The 23,007-nt window shown below is 41.3% G+C and overlaps 1 protein-coding gene across 1 annotated transcript in view; it reads right to left on the bottom strand.

Moving 5' to 3' along the window:
- Nucleotides 1–2,247: 2,247 nt before the first annotated feature.
- Nucleotides 2,248–23,007, bottom strand: part of FKBP1B (FKBP prolyl isomerase 1B) — a 49,708-nt gene continuing 28,948 nt past the window's right edge. Inside the window, exons 3-4 of the mRNA XM_044289703.1 lie at nucleotides 10,323–10,435; nucleotides 2,248–4,577 (exon numbers count right to left, since the gene is read on the bottom strand). Coding sequence (XP_044145638.1) covers nucleotides 4,449–4,577; nucleotides 10,323–10,435 — 242 coding nt within the window. The 3' untranslated portion in view covers nucleotides 2,248–4,448. The remainder of the gene's footprint in view (nucleotides 4,578–10,322; nucleotides 10,436–23,007) is intronic.

Raw genomic sequence — 23,007 nt, 5'->3', positions numbered from 1 at the left:
CTCCGTTATCTCTGCACGCAACACATATGTACCCAGCGGCCGATGATTCGGCCTGACACTCCAGCTCATCTTTAGTCAGCTCTCTCTGATTACAGTAGTGTGCCTGATGCAATATCCTTCTCTCCTCCGTAATCTTATTGTAACCTCACCTTAAATGACCTATTATATTCTTGATGTTCAGTATGCATTATATTTCATGAATCTGTGCCATTCTTTTTGGCCCCTGCGTGGGCAGACATCATGCCTTATGTAAACCATACTTGTGCTGTTTACTCCTAATAAAACGCAATATCATAGTGCAGAACCAAATATCACAAGTGCAGCACAAAATACTGTCGCCCTCGCCACATTATTCAACTGTGTGTCCGTCTTGAGGAAGGGCACCCGTGGCTGTTGGTCAAGTGCATAAGTACCTGATGCTCCGACATTAATTAATGCTGAGAGCATCAGAATGTTATGTACCCGGCTGCCGGCCATCTGGGTGTCGGTCCACCGGAAAATTTCCCTGTAGGGTCTAAAACTTAATCTTAAAGGGGTATTCCCATCTCAGACAATGGGGGCATATTGCTAGGATATGACCCCATTTTCTGATATGTGCGGATCCCAGAGGATTTCTAAAACGAAGCTTAACACGAAGTCGGCAAAGTGGTGGCCAGCGGTGCCGGGTCCGGCCACCACCAAGCCTTCCAATTGGCCCGCCACGTTACTTGGCTATTTTCGGAATCCCCATAGAAATTTTTGGGACCGCGCCGCACTTCCACAGCCACCGCTCCCATGAATTACTATGGGGCTGAATGAAATAGCCAAGCCAATTCTCGGCTATTTTCAACGGCCCCATAGAAATGAATGGAGGGCAGCCGCACATGTGTCTGAAATGACACAACCCCTTTAGGGGCTCATTCAGACTGCCGCATGCTGTCCGCGAAATTGCGGATCCGTTTTTTTTGCAGACAGTTCAGCAGGTGAATAATAAGTTTTGTAATATATCTTACCAGAGAAAAATGACTCTTTCTCCCCCTCTTACACTAACATTCTTTGCTAAGTCTATCTTAAGAGATAAGGCAGACTGTCAGCATCTTGAAGGATCTGATTACATGCTGCCCATAAAAGACTATGTAGAGGGGAGACATCTTTCTCTGATAAGATATATTACAAAGTTTCTTATATTCATCTTTACCACAGTTTTTTGTAAAGTGTGTTAAAACAACAGTGACTAACATATTGCTCATAGCTTATAATTACTTGCAGATTATTACAGTAGAATGGCATACGGGGTACTCTATGATAAGCTAATTTGGATCAACGAACCCATATACTGTCCTTGCACAGAGCCCCCCTGCTGTCTGTGTACACCTGTGACTGTCTGCCGTTACTCAGACATGACGTGCTGCTCAGAAATCGCATACTCAACCGAGTTTATCATTGAACTGGTGGCACAATAGTTTTTATGTTTGTTAAACTGTTGATGAATGGAGATTTAGGGTACAGGGTAATTTTGGCCACGATACATGTAGTGCACCCGCACTACAATATCGCACAACTCACAGGTTGCTTCAACACTTGCAAGAAATCCAACTCTGTTGGGGGATATTTTGTGCTGCATTATTGCCTTTGTTTGCCACTGCTGTATAGGTAATTTTTTGTGCTGCACTGTAGTATTTACCGCTACTGGGGAGGTACTTGGTGCTGCACTATGGCATTTGTTTTGCACTGCTGGGGATTTTCCTTCCTGTATGTGTAGTGTGGTGCAGTTTACATACGCAATAGGGTTGTCTCACTTCAGCAAATGGCGTTTATCATGTAGACAAATTTAATACCAGGCACTTACTAATGTATTGTGATTCTCCATGTTGCCTCCTTTGCTGGCTGGATTCATTTTTCCATTACATTATACACTGCTCGTTTCCATGGTTATGACCATCCTGCAATCCAGCAGCAGTGGACGTGCTTGCGCACTACAGGGAAAAGTGACGGCCTCTCTGCTGGCTGGAAATGCGGGGGTGCGTGTAGGCTGGTGCTTTTTCCATAGTATGCAAGCACGACCACCATTGATGTATTGCAGGGTGGTCGTAACCCCTGGATATGAGCAGTATATAATGTGATGGAAAAATGAATCAAGGAAGCAATATGGGAATCACTTTGCTGGCAAAGAAACAATAAATTGCAAGCTAAAACAGCAGAAAAGTAAAAGAAAGTGTAAAAAAAAAAGAAAAAAGGAAAGAACCAAAAACCACATCTACAAAGCAATGACTTTCTTAAAATTTATTCTTCTTTGTAATATATATATAGATCTGTATATACGTAGTTAAAGGAGAGGCTCTGTTTCGATCAGCAGCAAGCGAGACTTACAGGACTGAGTCGGTGTAATACAGCAGATAACTGTTAGCTAATGCCCAGTTGTGTGCACAATGTACTGAGAACTTCCCCGAGCACCTCCTTTCCTAAGTGTACTGTAAGGCAGTGGGCTTCATCTTGTATATAACTATTTCTCTATTTTTTTGTAGTGTGAATTATGCCATATGCAAATCAAAGGTTCTTGCTTCCAGACATCCCATCGGAGCTTTACAAATCAGAAAAAAAATTCCACGCAACTTTGGAGGAAGCCATTTTGATTGTTGAGCCAATTGAGCATCAGTTTTCTAATCACTGAACCCTGAGAAATGAAGTAGCGGTATAAGTTCTAGCACATGGAAAGGCTTGGGTTGTTAAGTAGAGACCAAAAATAGTCACGCCAATTGGCTGTAGACACACTGACGCAAAAATGAGCCTTCATGGGATCTCTCTAAAGAATTTTCCCAACCAATGGAACAAAAATTCTTGTCAATAGCCAATTTAAAGCGGGGGTAAATTTGAAAAAAAAAAGAGACTCACTCTTGTCCATGGACCATGACAGGTATTACTGCTTAGCCTCATTCCTTTGGAGAAGCCTGATCTCCAATACCATACAAAGCCTATTATGGAGTGTGACTCCCTTTTTGTGCTTTCTTGTACAACCCCTTTAACAGAACAGAATGAGGCGGAATTTAGACTTAGATTTACAAGTTAAGAGGAGCTCTTCCTTAGCTTAAGTTCTCATGATTGGTTCACCACACAAAATGGCCACTTCCATTAACACCCAATTTCCAAAAACCACTGACCGAACTGGAAGGAAATGCTTAACAAAATGTACAACTTAGAGAGTGTTAGAGCCAAAAATAGCAGACGTGTTTGTGGTTGTAATCTTTTTTTCTTTCCCCTTTGCTTGTCTTCTTCTTAGAAATCAACAACGTTTTTAAGCTTCAAGACAAAAAAACACAGACACCACTTAAGAAAATAAAATGACAATAACAGCAATGAGCGCCCCCTATCTTGTGGAGCAGATTGTTGTTTTTTTTGTGTACTTCTTTTATTTCCTTACATTTTTTTTTTCTGGGCTGAGGCCAAGATCTGGGAAGATACTTTGATGAATGCATAAAAAAAAAAAGAGAAAAATAAGGTAATATAGGTAGGTTTTCCTTAAGGTCCTTTAAAGAGGCAGTCCCTTTGGCAAATTTTTGTCATTTTTTTTAGTCTTCCATACAGTATAGTAAAATTATTAATAAAAAAATAAATTAAAAAAACTACATGCATGATTTAAATATTTTGAAAGACCATTTTGAGTAAAATTAGCCAACTGTGTACAGAAAATAAAATACAAAAAAATGTAATACTATATGCCAAACTGGGCTCACTAAAATTAAAACTAAAATAAAATTATTTTTGAAGACCTTTGCACTTGACTACACTGGTTGAATGCAGTTTGATCTTCGATTTTGGGGACTGCCTCTTTTAGCTGCCAAGAATAGGACGACTTTAAGGATCAGCAGCAAGTGGTTTTCCGTTCTGGCTTCAAACCGGCCACACACTAGATACATTCATATTTTATACATTTTTGTGATGAAAGCACATGGCAGATGAATTCCAGCCTATAAACAGCCAATGAATGACACCACCGATATATCACAAACCTACGGACACTTTCTCAACAGTGAAAATTTGTGTACAGAAACTATGTATGGAATGTATGTGATTTGGAAGGTCCTCGTATATATCTTGAGCATGAACCAGCATCACCGATCTAGATGAAAAAGATGCTATGGGAGATCAATGAGTTCTTCATATCTCAAGGAACATGGTAAGAGCCTGCCTGGATTCAATGCTAAACTCAACCTACGTTTGAAGACCATAAATTCCGTAGTCCTGTCATAATAATGCCAGAGGAGACTGCAATGTAAGCCAATGCAGTCTGCTTTGACAATGTCATGGTAGTATAATGTGAAGACTTGTGTGGCCCCTTTCTGCTGAAGTGGCCCTATTCGATCTTGTCGACTTCTCCAGCAGTGAGGATGATGGTGGTGGAGGTGGTCAGGTAAAGGAAGAGGTGGATAATGGTTTTGGAGATCTTTTTTTCAGCCTGCCCTTGTATACGCTCACTCAATTTTTAAAAGCTCCACATCAAAAACCAAGGTAGCATTGGGAGGGATGACTCCTGGATGTCCAGTGGGTCCGTATGCAACATCTGGTGAACAGGTCAATTTGGCTCGTTGACCCAAACTCATCTGGAGATGGAAAAAGATAAGACAAATTACTTTTACTATTCATACCGTATAGCTAGCACAACAGTGTTTGTGCTGTAAATCAACTAAATCGTATGGTGGTCTATAGAGATATCTCATAGATTATTACAGTCTACAGGAAGTGATGGAGTACTGCCACCTCCCCCAAGACCAAAGAGAGAAGGGGAGCTTCATACGAAGCCTTATCTCTGTGTATAGTGTTACTACCCTGCCTTATCTAGGTTTACAGCAGTATATCCAGATGTCATTAAATCTAACGATAAAGAGGTGACTCTGATGGCTCTGTCCCAGTCTACACAGCAAAGCCAAAAAAAAGTGAGCTGCAGAAAATGTGCGAAGGTACTGTGTGTTCTGCAGTGGGCAGTGCGAAAACTGGAACATATCAGGATTTTTATACAGTCACATATATATGTCTAGAATAAAAAAAATATCTAAATAGTTATAGATGTTCTTTATATCATAGTAACAATTAGCCATTTGTGGTAATACCACCACTTCAAATATTCTTTAAAGGGCTTCTGTCACCGGAATCATTGTAGAGAAACAGGCTGACCTGCAACATGTGCGCTGGTCAGCAGAAGCTAGCAATTTTGGTCCCATCCACATCTGTGGCTTTATTTCTAAAAAAGCGGAACTGTTAATATATGCAAAAAAGCCTCTAGGGGCAACGGGGGCATTGCTGTTACTCCTAGAGACGCTGTTCTTCCTGCTGCTACTGCTGCACCCCCTGCATTTTGAATGACAGGTTTTAAACTTTTGCTGTGCGCTTCAGTACACAGCGCAGGTGCAGTACAGGCGAGGGGCTCTTCTGTACTTTACCTGCGCTGGGTACTGAAGTGCACAACAGACTAGAAGTCAGGGCCAGGCATGATTAGGTTTCGAATGCTTGGCCCTGTCAATAAATGGGCAAGAGGCGCGGCATTAGCAGTGACACTGGAGCATCTAGGAGTAACGGCAACGCCCCCGTTGCTCGTAAAGGCTCATTTTTATATATTAAAAGTTCAGTTTTCTCAGAAATAAAGCCACAGATGGGGGCGAGACCAAAACTGCTAGCTTCTGCTGACCTGCTCACGTTCTGGGTCAGCTTGTTTCACTACAATGATTCTGGTGACAGATACCCTTTAAGAAATTTTGCCTGCCTTTCTATAAAAAGCAACCTAGCCGTCAGTCAACCATGAATCACAGGTTGCTGATGGCATATTAGCAGGAGACAGGCTATAATAAGTCAGAGATGAAAATACACATTGGGGCATGTCAAATATTTCATATTATGATTTAAAAATAGCAGCATCATTTATACTGGTGCCACACTGGGGACAAGAGCCAGTCCTACCGTCCTCCGACAGCTCAGGTCGGGTTCACATCACCGCTTATTTTTTCCGTTCTTCTGATCCATCAGCAAAATACAGAAAAAAACTGATCCTGTGTTTAAAGCATCCGTTTTGCACATTTGGCATTCGTTTTAGCCATCTACGTCTGATATCCGTTATTTCAGAAGGCAAAAAGTGCCTTTTAGGTGTTTGTTAATTCAGCCAGGTGTCCCAAAAATATGGGACATTTCCATGCTAAAAGGCAAGTGGGAGCAGGGTTTGACTTGAGAAAGGGTTTCTTATATAGTCCCAAAATGTTGCGTATATTTTTATACAGCGCACACCTGGCTGGATTAATAAACGAACACTTAAAAGGGTTGTTCAATGAAAAATATTCTACATTTTTAAAACCACGACCTGGTTCTGAATAGTTTTGTGATTGCATGTAATAAAAAAAAATATATTATTAGTATAGCTGCTGTTAATCAGTAAAATCTATCTGTACATTGCAGTCAGTTCTTTATTTCTCCGTCCACCTCAGTAACATGGCTGAGGTGGTCGCACGTGCTCAGTTCAATTGCCACCAGCTGGATCTTGTTTTAGAAACTGTGGCGGTGACAGGGAAAGAGCTGCAGTAGAAAGGACACATTCCCCTGAGCTGTGATAGGGAGAGAGCTGGAGCAGAAAGGACACGTCCGCTGAGCTGTGATAGGGAGAGAGCTGGAGCAGAAAGGACACGTCTCCTGAGCTGTGATAGGGAGAGAGCTGGAGCAGAAAGGACACGTCCGCTGAGCTGTGATAGGGAGAGAGCTGGAGCAGAAAGGACACGTCCGCTGAGCTGTGATAGGGAGAGAGCTGGAGCAGAAAGGACACGTCTCCTGAGCTGTGATAGGGAGAGAGCTGGAGCAGAAAGGACACGTCTCCTGAGCTGTGATAGGGAGAGAGTTGGAGCAGAAAAGACACTGCTACTGAGCTGTGATAGGGAGAGAGCTGGAGCAGAAAGGACACGTCTCCTGAGCTGTGATAGGGAGAGAGCTGGAGCAGAAAGGACACGTCTCCTGAGCTGTGATAGGGAGAGAGCTGGAGCAGAAAGGACACGTCTCCTGAGCTGTGATAGGGAGAGAGCTGGAGCAGAAAGGACACGTCTCCTGAGCTGTGATAGGGAGAGAGCTGGAGCAGAAAGGACACGTCTCCTGAGCTGTGATAGGGAGAGAGCTGCAGCAGAAAAGACTCATCCCCTGAGCTGTGATAGGGGGAGAGCTGGAGCAGAAAGGACACTCCTACTGAGCTGTGATAGGGAGAGAGCTGCAGCAGAAAGGACAATCCCCCCTCATCTGCTGTCTGAAAAGAATTTATCAGAGCAATTACTTCTAGCTTTGTTAGAAAGAGATTTCCATTTACTATATGATTCTGACAGTAATTTTTTACATAAATCATTGGATATCTATTGGAGTACTTTCTTCTATTGGAGTACTTTTTGGGTATATTAACCTGTTGGTGCTACGGGATGTGCATCTGAAAAGCCATGAGTTAAAGGGGTTATGCAATGATTGATGCAAATAATTAAAATCAGACATCATATAGGACATGACAATCTCTGTCTAACAAAGCTAGAACCAGCCCTGTACCTCACATGGAACCAGAGATCTCCTTATTCTTTGCTCTGGTTGCTCTGCTAGATTTATTTCAGGCTAACAGTTCAGGGGGCATGTCCTTTCTCAGTGGAAGGCGTGTCCTTTCTGCTGTAGCTCTTTTCCTGTAACTGCCACAGTTTCTAACAGAAGATATGGCTGGGATTGTGACCACCCCAGTGAGGCGGACAAGAAATAAGAAAAAGAACAAACAGCAGGTGGCGCTATACAGATTCATTTTTATTGAATAACTTAGTAGCTATACCAAATTTTTTAATTAAATGCAATTACAGAAGTATTCAGATCTAGGTTCTGGTTTGAAAAATGTAGGATATTCTTCGTGTCACAACCCCTTTATGTGCTGCTGCTCCTTGGAGTACAATTCAGAATTGTTTCCGTGTCCATCAGGGCGACCTCCATATGCCCTGATAGGTAGCGCGAGCATAAGGAAATACTGTAGTATTATTGTTGCATGCATGAGCCCCTGCATTAGGGAGTATAATGTAGAACATTATGGAGGCCACGCATGCCCAAGCGTCCTCCCAGGTTTTGCCTTGTGCTGATGCTGGCCCCATCTATACATGTAAGGCTTCATACATCCGTATGCGATTCACACTTTTTGAAGCTAGGACACTGACCCATTTACTTATGGAGCCATGCGGATCGCTGTAGCCATTCTGCAAATTATAGAACATGTCCTATACGGGCCCGTATTGCAGAAAAGAATAGCTGATTCTATTGATGAAAGTGAGAACATTACAGAATGCACACAGAAGGTATTTTGTGGATCTGTAGTTTGTAGACTGAAATACGGATATGACTGTGTGCAGGAAGCCTATAGCATGCAGGTGCTCCAGGGGCAAAGGGTTAAACTGCAGCTCAATACCACTATAAAATATGGTGGCTTACAGATGCTGGATATGAGAACGAAAACAGTGCTTTTAAGGAAAACATCCCCATATGTGGCACCCCAGAAGAATCGGTTAGATTCTGCACATCCAATTTGAGGTTTGTGTATGAAATAGAAAAGCAATAGCTACTGGTATGGTCCATGGGCTAATAGATACAGTCATGTGAAAAAATTAGGACACCCTTTGAAAGCATGTGGTTTTTTGTAACATTTTTAATAAAAGGTTATTTCATCTCCGTTTCAACAATACAGAGAGATTAAAGTAATCCAACTAAACAAAGAAAACTGAAGAAAAGTCTTTTCAAGATCTTCTGTAAATGTCATTCTACAAAAATGCCTATTCTAACTGAGGAAAAAGATAGGACACCCTTGCCCCTAATAGCGAGTGTTACCTCCTTTGGCTGAAATAACTGCAGTGAGACGGTTCTTGTAGCCATCTACCAGTCTTCGACATCGGTCTGAGGAAATTTTACCCCACTCCTCAATGCAGAACTTTTTCAGCTGTGAGATGTTTGAGGGGTTTCTTGCACGTACAGCCCTTTTCAAGTCACCCCACAGCATCTCAATGGGATTCAAATCTGGACTTTGACTTGGCCATTCCAGGACTCTCCATTTCTTCTTTTTCAGCCAATCTTTGGTTGATTTACTAGTATGTTTTGGGTCATTGTCATGTTGCATGGTCCAGTTCCGCTTCAGCTTTAATTTTCTAACTGATGGTCTCACATGTTCTTCAAGCACCTTCTGATACACAGTAGAATTCATCGTGGATTCTATGATGGTGAGCTGACCAGGTCCTGCTGCAGCAAAGCAGCCCCAAACCATGACACTTCCACCTCCATGCTTCACAGTTGGTATGAGGTTCTTTTCTTGGAATGCTGTGTTTGGTTTACGCCAAACATGTCCTCTGCTGTTGTGTCCAAATAATTCAATTTTGGACTCATCTGTCCAAAGAACATTATTCCAGAAGTCCTGGTCTTTGTCAACTTTATCTCTGGCAAATGTCAGTCTGGCCTCGATGTTTCTCTTGGAAAGCAAAGGTTTCCTCCTTGCACACCTCCCATGCAAGTTAAACTTGTACAGTCTCTTTCTGATTGTAGAGGCATGTACTTCTACATCAACAGTAGCCAGAGCCTGCTGTAGTTCTCGAGATGACACTTTAGGGTTTTTGGAGACCTCTTTTAGCATCTTGCGGTCTGCTCTTGGGGTGAACTTGCTGGGGCGACCAGTCCTGGGCATGTTGGCAGTTGTTTTGAAAGCCCTCCACTTGTAGACTATCTTCCGGACAGTGGAATGGCTGATTTCAAAATCTTTTGAGATCTTTTTAAATCCCTTCCCAGACTCATAGGCTGCTACAATCTTTTTTCTGAAGTCCTCTGACAGCTCTTTTGCTCTCACCATGGTGCTCACTCTCACTTCAACAGTCAGGAGCACACCAAACTAAATGTCTGAGGTTTAAATAGGGCAAGCCTCATTCAACATGCAGAGTAACGATCTACTAATTATGTGCACCTGGTGTGATATACCTGTGTGAGATCTGAGCCAATTTAAGAGGGAATACATGTGAGGGTGTCCTATCTTTTTCCTCAGTTAGAATAGGCATTTTTGTAGAATGACATTTACAGAAGATCTGGAAAAGACTTTTCTTCAGTTTTCTTTGTTTAGTCGGATTACTTTAATCTCTCTGTATTGTTGAAACGGAGATGAAATAACCTTTTATTAAAAATGTTACAAAAAACCACATGCTTTCAAAGGGTGTCCTAATTTTTTCACATGACTGTATGTTTAATGAGAATTAAAACCAAATTTTCTGCTACAGGCGTTCAATGCTTTTCATTGCACAATTTGCAATGTTGCGGGTTTGTGGGATCTAGAGTACCTGTGCAATGCCATCGTCCCATCCTTTAATCACTTCTGACCGCCCTAATCGAAATTTGAAGGGCTTGTTTCTGTCTCTGGATGAATCAAACTTCTTTCCGTTTTGCAGCATACCTGAAACCATTAATTTAAGGTGCAAGTTAGAAAACGTTATTTGGAAATATAAGTGTCATTGGTCAGAAGAAAGCAACAGGAATGTAGTCGCACAACAGCAAGACATCTCATTCATAAAGGTAATACTTGTAACTACTATAATACTGCCCCTAAGTACAATGATATAACTACTATAATATTGGCCCTAAGTGCAATAATATAACTACTATAATACTGCCTCCTATGTATAAGAATATAACTACTATAAGGGCTCATTCACATGACTGTATGTATTTTGCGGTCCGCAAAAAAACGGATCCGCAAAAAATACGGATGACATTCGTGTGCATTCTGTATTTTGCAGAACGGAACAGCTGGCCCTTCATATAACAGTACTGTCCTTGTCCGTAATGCGGACAATAATACTGTGGAACAGAAATGTGGACATACGGAAACGGAATGCACACGGAGTAACTTCAGTTTTTTTTCGGAACCATTGAAATGAATGGTTCTGCATACGTTACGTAAAAAAAAAACGGAACGGAAACAGAAAAAATATACGCTCGTGTGAATAAGCCCTATTACTGCCTCCTATGTACAAGAATATAACTACTATAATACTGCCCCTATGTACAAGAATATAACTACTATAATACTGCTCCTATGTACAAGAATATAACTACTATAATACTGCTCCTATGTACAAGAATATAACTACTATAATACTGCCTCCTATGTACAAGAATATAACTACTATAATACTGCCTCCTATGTACAAGAATACAACTACTATAATACTGCCTCCTATGTACAAGAATATAACTACTATAATACTGCCCCTATGTACAAGAATATAACTACTATAATACTGCCCCTATGTACAAGAATATAACTACTATAATACTGCTCCTATGTACAAGACTATAACTACTATAATACTGCCTCCTATGTACAAGAATATAACTACTATAAGACTGCCTGCTATGTACAAGAATATAACTACTATAATACTGCTCCTATGTATAAGAATATAACTACTATAATAATGCTCCTATGTACAAGAATATAACTACTATAATACTGCTCCTATGTACAAGACTATAACTACTATAATACTGCTCCTATGTACAAGAATATAACTACTATAAGACTGCCTGCTATGTACAAGAATATAACTACTATAATACTGCTCCTATGTATAAGAATATAACTACTATAATAATGCTCCTATGTACAAGAATATAACTACTATAATAATGCTCCTATATACAAAAATATAACTGCTATAATACTGCTCCTATGTACAATAATATAGCTACTATAATACTGCTCCTATATACAAGAATATAACTACTATAATACTGCTCCTGTGTACAAGAATATAACTACTATAATACTGCCTCCTATGTACAAGAATATAACTACTATAATACTGCTCCTATATACAAAAATATAACTGCTATAATACTGCTCCTATATATAAGAATATAACTACTATAATACTGCCTCCTATGTACAAGAATATAACTACTATAATACTGCTCCTATATACAAAAATATAACTACTATAATACTGCTCCTATGTACAAGAATATAACTACTATAATACTGCTCCTATATATAAGAATATAACTACTATAATACTACCTGCTATGTACAGGAATATAACTACTATAATACTGCCTCCTATGTACAAGAATATAACTACTATAATACTGCCTCCTATGTACAAGAATATAACTACTATAATACTGCCTCCTATATACAAGAATATAACTACTATAATACTGCTCCTATGTACAAGAATATAACTACTATAATACTGCCTCCTATATACAAGAATATAACTACTATAATACTGCTCATATGTACAATAATATAACTACTGTAATACTGCCTCCTATGTACAAGAATATAACTACTATAATACTGCTCATATGTACAATAATATAACTACTGTAATACTGCCTCCTATGTACAAGAATATACTACTATAATACTGCTCATATGTACAATAATATAACTACTGTAATAATACTGCTATGTACAAATAACTACTTTTATCACTATGGAATCCATGGAGAATAGTACTGTAATGTTAATTATTGCCAACAGGTGGCGCTGTTTGATAGCTCACAGATCTCTTAATCTGCACTTCATCAGGTTGCACGGTATATATTACCCAGCATTGTGTTACCAGAAGGTGGATGAATCACGTTTCACTTGCTGTAAGGTTTACACTGGAAGACATTAAAATATCCATCACTGTGTGTGTCATATTTTCCGTCACCTCTGGCTCCTATCATACACTTGCAATGCAGCGGTGGCAGGACAGTGCTCCTCACTGCAAGTCTGGCAGAGAGGTAAACCAGACAACATCTTCCTGAATAACACAGACTGTGAACTTTCCGTCCAGGAAGTTCACCAAAACAACCCAGTTACCGTAACAGGCAAGTTGTGAGCTCAGCATTATCTATGCAGAACCATAAGTGAAGCTCGCTGACCCTGCTTGCCATATACTGTAGTTTCCGTTTTTAGGCGTATTTAACCTAAAGGGCAATCAAAAATGCTAATAAGTGCAAGAAAGTTCAAGAAATCTGAACTATTGCATACATGAATCAGCAAAGCTTTTACATTTCCACGATATTGTGTAACATCCACATCAATCATCTTCAATAGTCAAATCAGACCAATAAAGTGTAGCACCCAATAAAGTCCAGCGTCCAATAAAATGCAGTGACCAATAAAGTCCAGCGTCCGATAAAATGCAGTGACCAATAATGTGCAGCATCCAATAAAGTGCGGCATCCAATAAAGTGAGGCGTCCAATAAAGTGCGGCGTCCAATAAAGTGCGGCGTCCAATAAAGTGCGGCGTCCAATAAAGTGCGGCGTCCAATAAAGTGCGGCGTCCTATATATAAAGCTTTGATACTTAGGGTACTTTCACACTGGCGGCAAGGGACTCCGGCAGGCTGTTCCGGCGGGTGAACAGCCTGTCGGATCTGTCCTGCCGCTAGTTCATGTGTGGCCCCAGACTGCCGCTCCGTCTCCCTTGACTATAATGGGGGCGGGGGCGGAGTTCCGGCGGTAACGCACGCTGAGAGGCAGCCTGACTAAAAGTAATGCATGCAGTACTTATAGTCCGGCCGCCTGTCGGCGTGCACTGCCGTCGGAACTCCGCCCCCTCCCCATTATAGTCAATGGGAACAGAGCGGCAGTCCGGGGGCACGCGTGAACTAGCGGCAGGACCGATCCGACAGGCTGTTCACCCGCCGGAATAGCCTGCCGGAGTCCCCTGCCGCTAGTGTGAATCTAGCCTTATCCAGATGCAATGAGAATGTTGACATGTAAGAAGGAAAGTCGGCGTGTCCACATAGTCAGCGGAATTTTGGGAGATCACGCCCCCTTTCTCAAGCATATCGGACATTGCACTTTATTGGTCACAAAATAATTGGTATCACCACATTCATAATCACCTTAACTATAAAACAAACACATTTTTTCCCAGACATAGAAAGTAACTAATTAAAAAAGCCCCGCTAAAATATTTTGTTTATTCGTCATGCAAAAAAATATGAAAAAATTTATAAATAAAAAGGTACAGTATCTACCTATACTAAAATAACATGAATATAAACTACAAGTCATTTTGCAAAGAACAAGCAGCATTGCCGGAAAAAAAAAATAGTTATGGCTCTTGGTATGTGGCGACAGAAAAACAATTTTTTAGTTTTTTAAAAAGTGAATTTACTATTGAAACATTAAAATGTAGAAAAAAAAAAAACTATATATATTTAGTATCGTTACATACTGACCCAAGGAATACATTTATCATGTTAATTACATCGCACAGTGAGTGCCATAAAAACAACGGCAAAAAACCCCAATGCCGTTATTGCTTGTTTTTTCCTTTCCTTCTTCGTAAAAAGTAATAAAAGTTATACAATATATTAAACAATAGAACTCATTTAGCAAAAAAAACAAAAACGAAGACCAAACAAGCTCTCATATGACTACATCAATGGAAAAATACTAAATTTCTTGGAAGTTCTTGGCAGGGTCGCCAACCGTGAAGAAATTTCTGGACAGACAGTAAAAATAGGTGACTTTTTCCTGTGTCCGTGAAAAAAAATAAAGAAAAATGTTTTTGGGGCTGGTGGGTCTTGATTACATTATTTTGGTGTTAATTTTCATCATTTTACAGCTCACAGTAAATGCTGGTAAATGAGTTCTGATCAGTATATTGCGCTATAGATATGTATCACTTAAAATCATTATTATTCATTATGGTTTTCCAATTTGTCCGCAAAAAATCATGTCCATGATTTTAAGATAAGTTGTCTGGTTGGCAACCCTGGTTCTTGGCTCTTGGTAGGCAGTGATTAAAAAAAAATCAAGTAATTGCTTGGTCATTAAAGGGGTTGTCCAACCCTTTACAAGTGGTGGCCTATCCTTAGGGTAGGCCATCACTATCTGATCGTGACACCCCGAAGCCCCGCTGATCAGCTGTTCTGCAGTAGCTCTGGAGCTTCACATCTCTGCCTACTCTGCAGTGGACGGAACGATTTACTGCATTGCAATTCCCACTGCAGTGAATGGGAGCGTCACTCCAGTAACCAGCTCCATCCACTGCACAATGGACAGAGCTACTGCAGCCAGTCAGCATGGGTGCGGGATGTTGGACCCCTGCCAATACAATAATAATGGCCTAGCCCAGGGATGCTCAACCTGCGGCTCTCCAGCTGTTGCAAAACTACAACTCCCAGCATGCACGGAAAGCCTACAGCTATTAGGGAATGCTGGAAGTTGTTGTTTTGCAACAGCTGGAGGGTCGCAGGTCGAGCATGCCTGACCCAGCCTGAAAATAGGCCATCACTTAAAACGGAAACGGTTGGATGACCCCTTTTAGTGCTCCAAGTTCACTAAGGGGTTACAGGGAATGTGTGATCAGAAACACATTTTTAAATCATTTTTGGTGGTTATTTTTAATTTTTCATGTCAATATTTAAACAAAACCCATAAAATCCCTTTTTTCCCCCACTGGCCACTAAGCCTAATAATAAGCGCTACTTCTGTACAGATCACTTTACTGAAGTTATCTGCTTATCATTACAGGCAGGATTAGAATGACAGACACCACCTCTGTGTATAGATATCACATGACTCTGCATTCACAATAGGTGATATCACAGCTTATCTGCTCCCTCCTGACCTCTGCACAGGTCACAGAGCGTGCCTAGATAACTCTCCCATAGAAGTCAATGAGGTCCCCTTCAGTCCATTGTGTCTATGGCCCATGGGGCTGCCGTAAAGCAATTCTTTAAATGCTTTCTAAATGCTGTTAAGAACAGCTGTGGGAAGATGGCCGCCCCATAATCATATTCAGTAAATAGAATAAAAAATATGTAATCAGCAAATAAAAACTGATTAGAAAAAAAGGAGATGCGTCGTTATCTGATTTTTAACGGGCAGAAATTTTTTGGGGTGACACATTTCCTTTAAGATTGTCGGCAGAAGCGTTAAGGCACAGAATCACGAAGGGGTTAAGATCTTTAGCAGAACTAAACGTTTTTTTTATTATTATTAACCTTGAAGGTGTTTTCCTCAGAAAATACATCCCTTGATGGATGAGCAATTCGGATGGTTCTTCTCGACGGGTGAGTCATCACATTGGATCCATGACTGATAGATGACTCTCCTACAGATGGCGGCCAAATCCAATCACCAACACCATATCCTGCTCCCACTCTAAGCCCCCGTCTTTATTAGAAGTGACAAGCCAATATCAGATCTGGATTGTGTCCTGCCACATGCTATCCCTGGACAGAAACGGAGCAAACTTAGGTGGAGATATGAGAGGAACGTAGGGTTGGTGACCTGACTCGTCCACTAAAGTATATGATTTTCAGTGGTCGTTCTTGGGCAACTTCATAGATTTACAGGAAGCTGTTAAGAAGGAGAAGGAGAAGAAGTGCCCTCAGATGGGACGGGTAAAAATAGCAAGGAATGTACAGTCTAGGAATGTGAATTAAGAGAGCCTTAGGGTTGATGACAGCTTCGGCAACTGTGTCTTCAAGCTAATCAGGACCACAGCTGTGATGACTGAGACCACCAAGACAAGTGCCAATGGAGGGCTCCGGCTCAAAGGGGATCAGAAAAAGAATAATATTCCACCGGCAATTATGCAATATTAAAGCACCACTCCAAAAATTTTGTTTTGCGCGCTCTGGCTTCGAAATGCGTTGGTTTCCTAGCATAAGAAACTTACTCGGTTTTATAGGCTTCCTGATGTCTCACAGAAAGGTAGGGATAATGTTCTGTTTCCTGGGATAGTCCTATAAAATTTTCTACCTTTTTCAAACCAGCACCTGGATCTTAAAACTTTTGTAATTGCATGTAATTAAAAATTTAGCATAGCCACTGAGCTATTCAATAAAATCTATCTGTATAGCGCCACCTGCTGTTTTTTTACTTCTTTGTCCACTTCACATGCACGCGCCATCCTTTGACTGCCGCCAGTCTATTTAAGTTAGAAGCTGTGACAGTTACTAGGAGTTATAGGGAGATTGTGTGATAGAGAGAGAGAGAGAGAGAGAGAGAGCTGCAGCAGAAAGGACACATCCCGTGAGCTGTGATAGAGAGAGAGCTGCAGCAGAAAAGACACATCCCGTGAGCTGTGATAGAGAGAGAGCTGCAGCAGAAAAGACACAACTCCTGAGCTGTGATAGGGAAAGAGCTGCAGCAGAAAGGACACGCCTGAGCTGTGATAGAGAGAGAGCTCCAGCAGAAAGGACTCACTCCCGGAGCTGTGATAGAGAGAAAGGACACCTCCCCAAGCTCTGATAAGGAGAGCTGTAGCAGAAAGGACACTCCAAGTTGTGATAGAGAGAGAATTGCAGCAGAAAGGCCAATCCCCCTCAGATGTGATAGGGGGCATGTCCTTTCTGCTGCAGCCCTGAGTTGCCAGCCTGAAATAATCTAGGAGAGCAATGGAGATCTCTGGATCCATGTGAGGTACAGGGCTGGTTCTAGCTTTGTTAAAAGGAGTTTGTACTACATGATATCTGATTTAAATGTTTTACATTAATCATGGGCTAGCCCTTTTAACTGATCTATAGTAATAGTCATAACTGCACAATAAAAGGTCTCACTTTACAGCATCTCATTGTACTAGTATAAATAGGTCTTATGTAATATTGGGTTAAAAACCCACTAGTCTGATAATATTGCCTTCTGATAGAAAGTGATAATGTGAAAGGCCTGGTCAGCCGTTCTTTATATGACTGTGCCATAAGGTTTTATCATGGTACCCAACATGTATGGAGAATCAGACGCAGCAATTATATGTAGGAAATATGATGTTCCACAACTCGGTGCTCGCCGTTCTTTCTTTTATGTCCATGAGATTCAGCCAAAATAAGATTAATTTAGCGGCTGCTTGCACAATTCAATAACTCTGCTGTAAATGTATCTAGGAAATGTGTATTATAGACACTAACGTAATTGAGCAGCACTTAGGACAGTCTGAGGCACGAACGTGACGTCAGCATCAGTAATGGACCTGAGAGCATTTAATGGAGGCAGAACACAGAAGGGGACATTATACACATATTATACTTTGGTGAAGAAAGTTTTTGAGACTTTTCAGAGCACCGATTTAGCTAGAACTGAACAGATCCCAGAAGAAAGGTATCCTGTGGCCTAGAACTTTGCTGCAGGTGCCTAATTTTGGGTTATTGAGGTATTGTATTATAATGTATTGTGTAGCGTATGACATAAAAATAGGAATATTATACAAACCGGATTCCAAAAAAGTTGGGACACTATACAAATCGTGAATAAATACTGAATGCAATGATGTGGAGGTGCCAACTTCTAATATTTTATTCAGAATAGAACATAAATCACGGAACAAAAGTTTAAACTGAGAAAATGTACCATTTTAAGGGAAAAATATGTTGAATCAGAACTTCATTGTGTCAACAAATCCCCAAAAAGTTGGGACAAGGCCATTTTCACCACTGTGTGGCATCTCCCCTTCTTCTTACAACACTCAACAGACGTCTGGGGACCGAGGAGACCAGTTTCTCAAGTTTAGAAATAGGAATGCTCTCCCATTCTTGTCTAATACAGGCCTCTAACTGTTCAATCGTCTTGGGCCTTCTTTGTTGCACCTTCCTCTTTATGATGCGCCAAATGTTCTCTATAGGTGAAAGATCTGGACTGCAGACTGGCCATTTCAGTACCCGGATCCTTCTCCTACGCAGCCATGATGTTGTGATTGATGCAGAATGTGGTCTGGCATTATCTTGTTGAAAAATGCAGGGTCTTCCCTGAAAGAGATGACGTCTGGATGGGAGCATATGTTGTTCTAGAACCTGAATATATTTTTCTGCATTGATGGTGCCTTTCCAGACATGCAAGCTGCCCATGCCACACGCACTCATGCAACCCCATACCATCAGAGATGCAGGCTTCTGAACTGAGCGTTGATAACAACTTGGGTTGTCCTTGTCCTCTTTGGTCCGGATGACATGGCGTCCCAGATTTCCAAAAAGAACTTCGAATCGTGACTCGTCTGACCACAGAACAGTCTTCCATTTTGCCACACTCCATTTTAAATGATCCCTGGCCCAGTGAAAACGCCTGAGCTTGTGGATCTTGCTTAGAAATGGCTTCTTCTTTGCACTGTAGAGTTTCAGCTGGCAACTGGCGGATGGCACGGTGGATTGTGTTCACTGACAATGGTTTCTGGAAGTATTCCTGAGCCCATTCTGTGATTTCCTTTACAGTAGCATTCCTGTTTGTGGTGCAGTGTCGTTTAAGGGCCCGGAGATCACGGGCATCCAGTATGGTTTTACGGCCTTGACCCTTACGCACAGAGATTGTTCCAGATTCTCTGAATCTTCGGATGATGTTATGCACAGTTGATGATGATAGATGCAAAGTCTTTGCAATTTTTCGCTGGGTAACACCTTTCTGATATTGCTCCACTATCTTTCTGCGCAACATTGTGGGAATTGGTGATCCTCTACCCATCTTGGCTTCTGAGAGACACTGCCACTCTGAGAAGCTCTTTTTATACCCAATCATGTTGCCAATTGACCTAATTAGTGTTAATTGGTCTTCCAGCTCTTCGTTATGCTCAAATTTACTTTTTCCAGCCTCTTATTGCTACTTGTCCCAACTTTTTGGGGATTTGTTGACACCATGAAAATTTGAATCAACGTATTTTTCCTTTAAAATGATACATTTACTCGGATTAAACGTTTGATCTGTCATCTACGTTCTATTACAAATAAAATATTGACATTTGCCATCTCCACATCATTGCATTCAGTTTTTATTCACAATTTGTTTAGTGTCCCAACTTTTTTGGAATCCGGTTTTTATATAAACAAAAAGTTTGGGCTTAGAGATGATTAAGACCACCTTTCTTTATTCTCTTCATCAACTTACAGTAATTATGTCACCCCTCCCCCTCCCGCTCCCTGACCCTTATGATACCTAAATCCATACTAAGCTTGATCAGAGACTTAATAGAGTAATGCCACCCAAGTGTTATTAACGTATGGCAGTCTGGCGCTGATGTTTTTTTTTTTTTTTTTTTTTTAATCTCATCCAGAGTCAACCAGATTGTAAAGAGACTCCATTTACCCAGACCTCTAAAATGAATGATCCTGAATAAAGTTTATGCTGGCAAAAATATAATTACTATTATAATTTTATAGTAGCAGTATAGCTGTTATAATACTTGCCCACCCCCTGTACATCAGAATACAATTATGATAATACTACCTCTATGTACAAGAATATAACTACTATAATACTGCCTCCTATGTTCAAGAATATAACTAATATAATACTGCTCCTATGTACAAGAATATAACTACTATAATACTGCCTCCTATGTACAAGAATATAACTACTATAATACTGGCCCCATGTACAAGAATATAACTACTATAATACTGCTCCTATGTACAAGAATATAACTACTATAATACTGCCTTCTATGTACAGGAATATAACTACTATAATACTTCTCCTATGTACAAGAATATAACTACTATAATACTGCTCCTATGTACAAGAATATAACTACTATAATACTACCTGCTATGTACAAGAACATAACTACTATAATACTGCCTCCTAGCTGTGAGGACGTGTGTTAGTGCTCTCCTCATGTCTGGAGCTAGCCCAGGGAGGGGTCACCCTGGGCGGGGAACTTCCCTCATCAAGGCCCAGGCTTCCAGGCCTACACTGGGAGAAAACTCCCAAACTATTCCTAAAGTGGATGCAAATCCCAGAGTTTCCAGTCAGCAACAGAAGGAAAAGAATGGAAGTAGTGTTGAGAAGAAAGTGAGTGCAGTGAAGATTGCAGCAGTTTCCAGGCCCAGCCAGCAAGGTGCAGAGGTGATGATGAGCTCAGGCCATGCAGCAGGGGAGCAGCTCCCACCTCCTGCACACAGACAGAGACGGACATCTCTGGAGAAACAAACTTTGCAAGAGAACCAAAAACAACAAGTTGTGGTTTCCAGCATGGCCTGCCAAGGCCGCACAAGATCTGCAGCAATGCCTCAAAGAGTTCCCAAACATCCAATGTCTGCAAACACTGCAAAGTGTGAACAAGCCTCAGCAGATGCAACTGCAGGTCAAGTAACAAAGCTGCAGGAGACCGGTGAATCCACACAGCCTGGAACCCTGCCCCAGCCAGGACAGCAGGTGAAGGAGACCATATGAGCACCTGAGCTACAGATGGCGGAGGAGATCCCGGCACTGGTAAGAAGAACGGGGGAGTTAAAGCACCACAAACAACTGCTGCAGATACAGATAGACTGTGTGTACAACCTAAAAACTGCGCACCCCGATAGTAACACCTTGTATGATACCAAGCTGCACTCACTGAGTTATAGAGCTGGCGGAGGTGGTAAAGGAGATGGACTATGTCCTGAAGAGGATGGGGCCCCTGGCGGCCGAGTCCTACAGAAACCAGAAACGTTTCTCACAGCAGAGACAGAACTATGACTCTGGATCCTGCTCCTCTAGAGCACAATTGGGGTCCATGTCCCCAGATAAGCCCCGATGTGTGACCAGGTAGGGATTAAGTGCATGATAGGCCTGGGGCTGTCTACCCAACGCCCCCCCAAGCTCCATTTTAGTTTTAGTTTTTTTTCTGTATGAAGAGGCTGCGGTGCTTCGTAAGCACAGTGTCTTCCTTGGCCATATGACATCGTTCTCATCTGAGTGATTGGGTCTGATCTGTAATACCAAGCGCAGTGCTATCAAATGGACAGCTCTGTGCTTGGTAAGGAGAAAAGAGGCTGCGGCGCTCACTGGGACATCACGGTCTCCTCAAACAGCTGATTGGTGGGGGTGCCAGGAGTCGGATCCCCACCATCTCATAACTCTCTGAGTACAGATGTCATAGATGTTACCTGCAGTCCTATGTAACACCCCACATAACACAGTGAACTATTGTGTTATGTGGCGTGTTACATGGGACTGCATGGAACATCTAATAATGTCCCCTAATAGCAACGCCCCCCCAGTACCCCATATAGTAATTTCCCCCACACTGCCCCCATATAGTAATTTCCCCCACACTGCCCCCATATAGTAATTTCCCCCACACTGCCCCCATATAGTAATTTCCCCCACACTGCCCCCATATAGTAATTTCCCCCACACTGCCCCCATATAGTAATTTCCCCCACACTTCCCCATATAGTAATTTCCCCCACACTTCCCCATATAGTAATTTCCCCCACACTTCCCCATATAGTAATTTCCCCCACACTTCCCATATAGTAATTTCCCCACACTTCCCCATATAGTAATTTCCCCCACACTGCCCCCAAATAGTAATTTCCCCCACACTGCCCCCAAATAGTAATTTCCCCCACACTGCCCCCAAATAGTAATTTCCCCCACACTTCCCCCAAATAGTAATTTCCCCCACACTTCCCCCAAATAGTAATTTCCCCCACACTGCCCCCAAATAGTAATTTCCCCCACACGGCCCCCAAATAGTAATTTCCCCCACACTTCCCCCATATAGTAATTCCCACACACTGTAATTTCCCCCACACTTCCCCATATAGTAATTACCCCACACTGCCTCCATATAGTAAATTCCCCCACACTGCCCCATATACAGTAGTAATTTGCCCCAACACTGCCATCCATTAAGTAATTTGCCCCACACTGTCCTTCATTAAGTAATTTGGCCAAGAATATAACTACTATAATACTGTCTGCTATGTACAATAATATACCTACTATAATACTGCTACTATGTACAAGAATATAACTACTATAATACTGCTCCTATGTACAAGAATTTAAGTACTATAATACTGCTCCTATGTACAAGAATATAACTACTATAATACTGTTCCTATGTACAAGAATATAACTACTATAATACTGCTCCTAAGTACAGGAATATAACTCCTATAATACTGTTCCTATGTACAAGAATATAACTACTATAATACTGCCTCCTATGTACAAGAATATAACTACTATAATACTACCTGCTATGTACAAGAATATAACTACTATAATACTGCACCCCATTTACAAGA

This window comes from Bufo gargarizans, chromosome 4 (assembly GCF_014858855.1).
Source record: "Bufo gargarizans isolate SCDJY-AF-19 chromosome 4, ASM1485885v1, whole genome shotgun sequence".
Lineage (NCBI taxonomy): Eukaryota > Metazoa > Chordata > Amphibia > Anura > Bufonidae > Bufo > Bufo gargarizans.
Note: the sequence above shows the minus strand (reverse complement) of the source record. Positions and strands in the feature narration are given on the sequence as shown.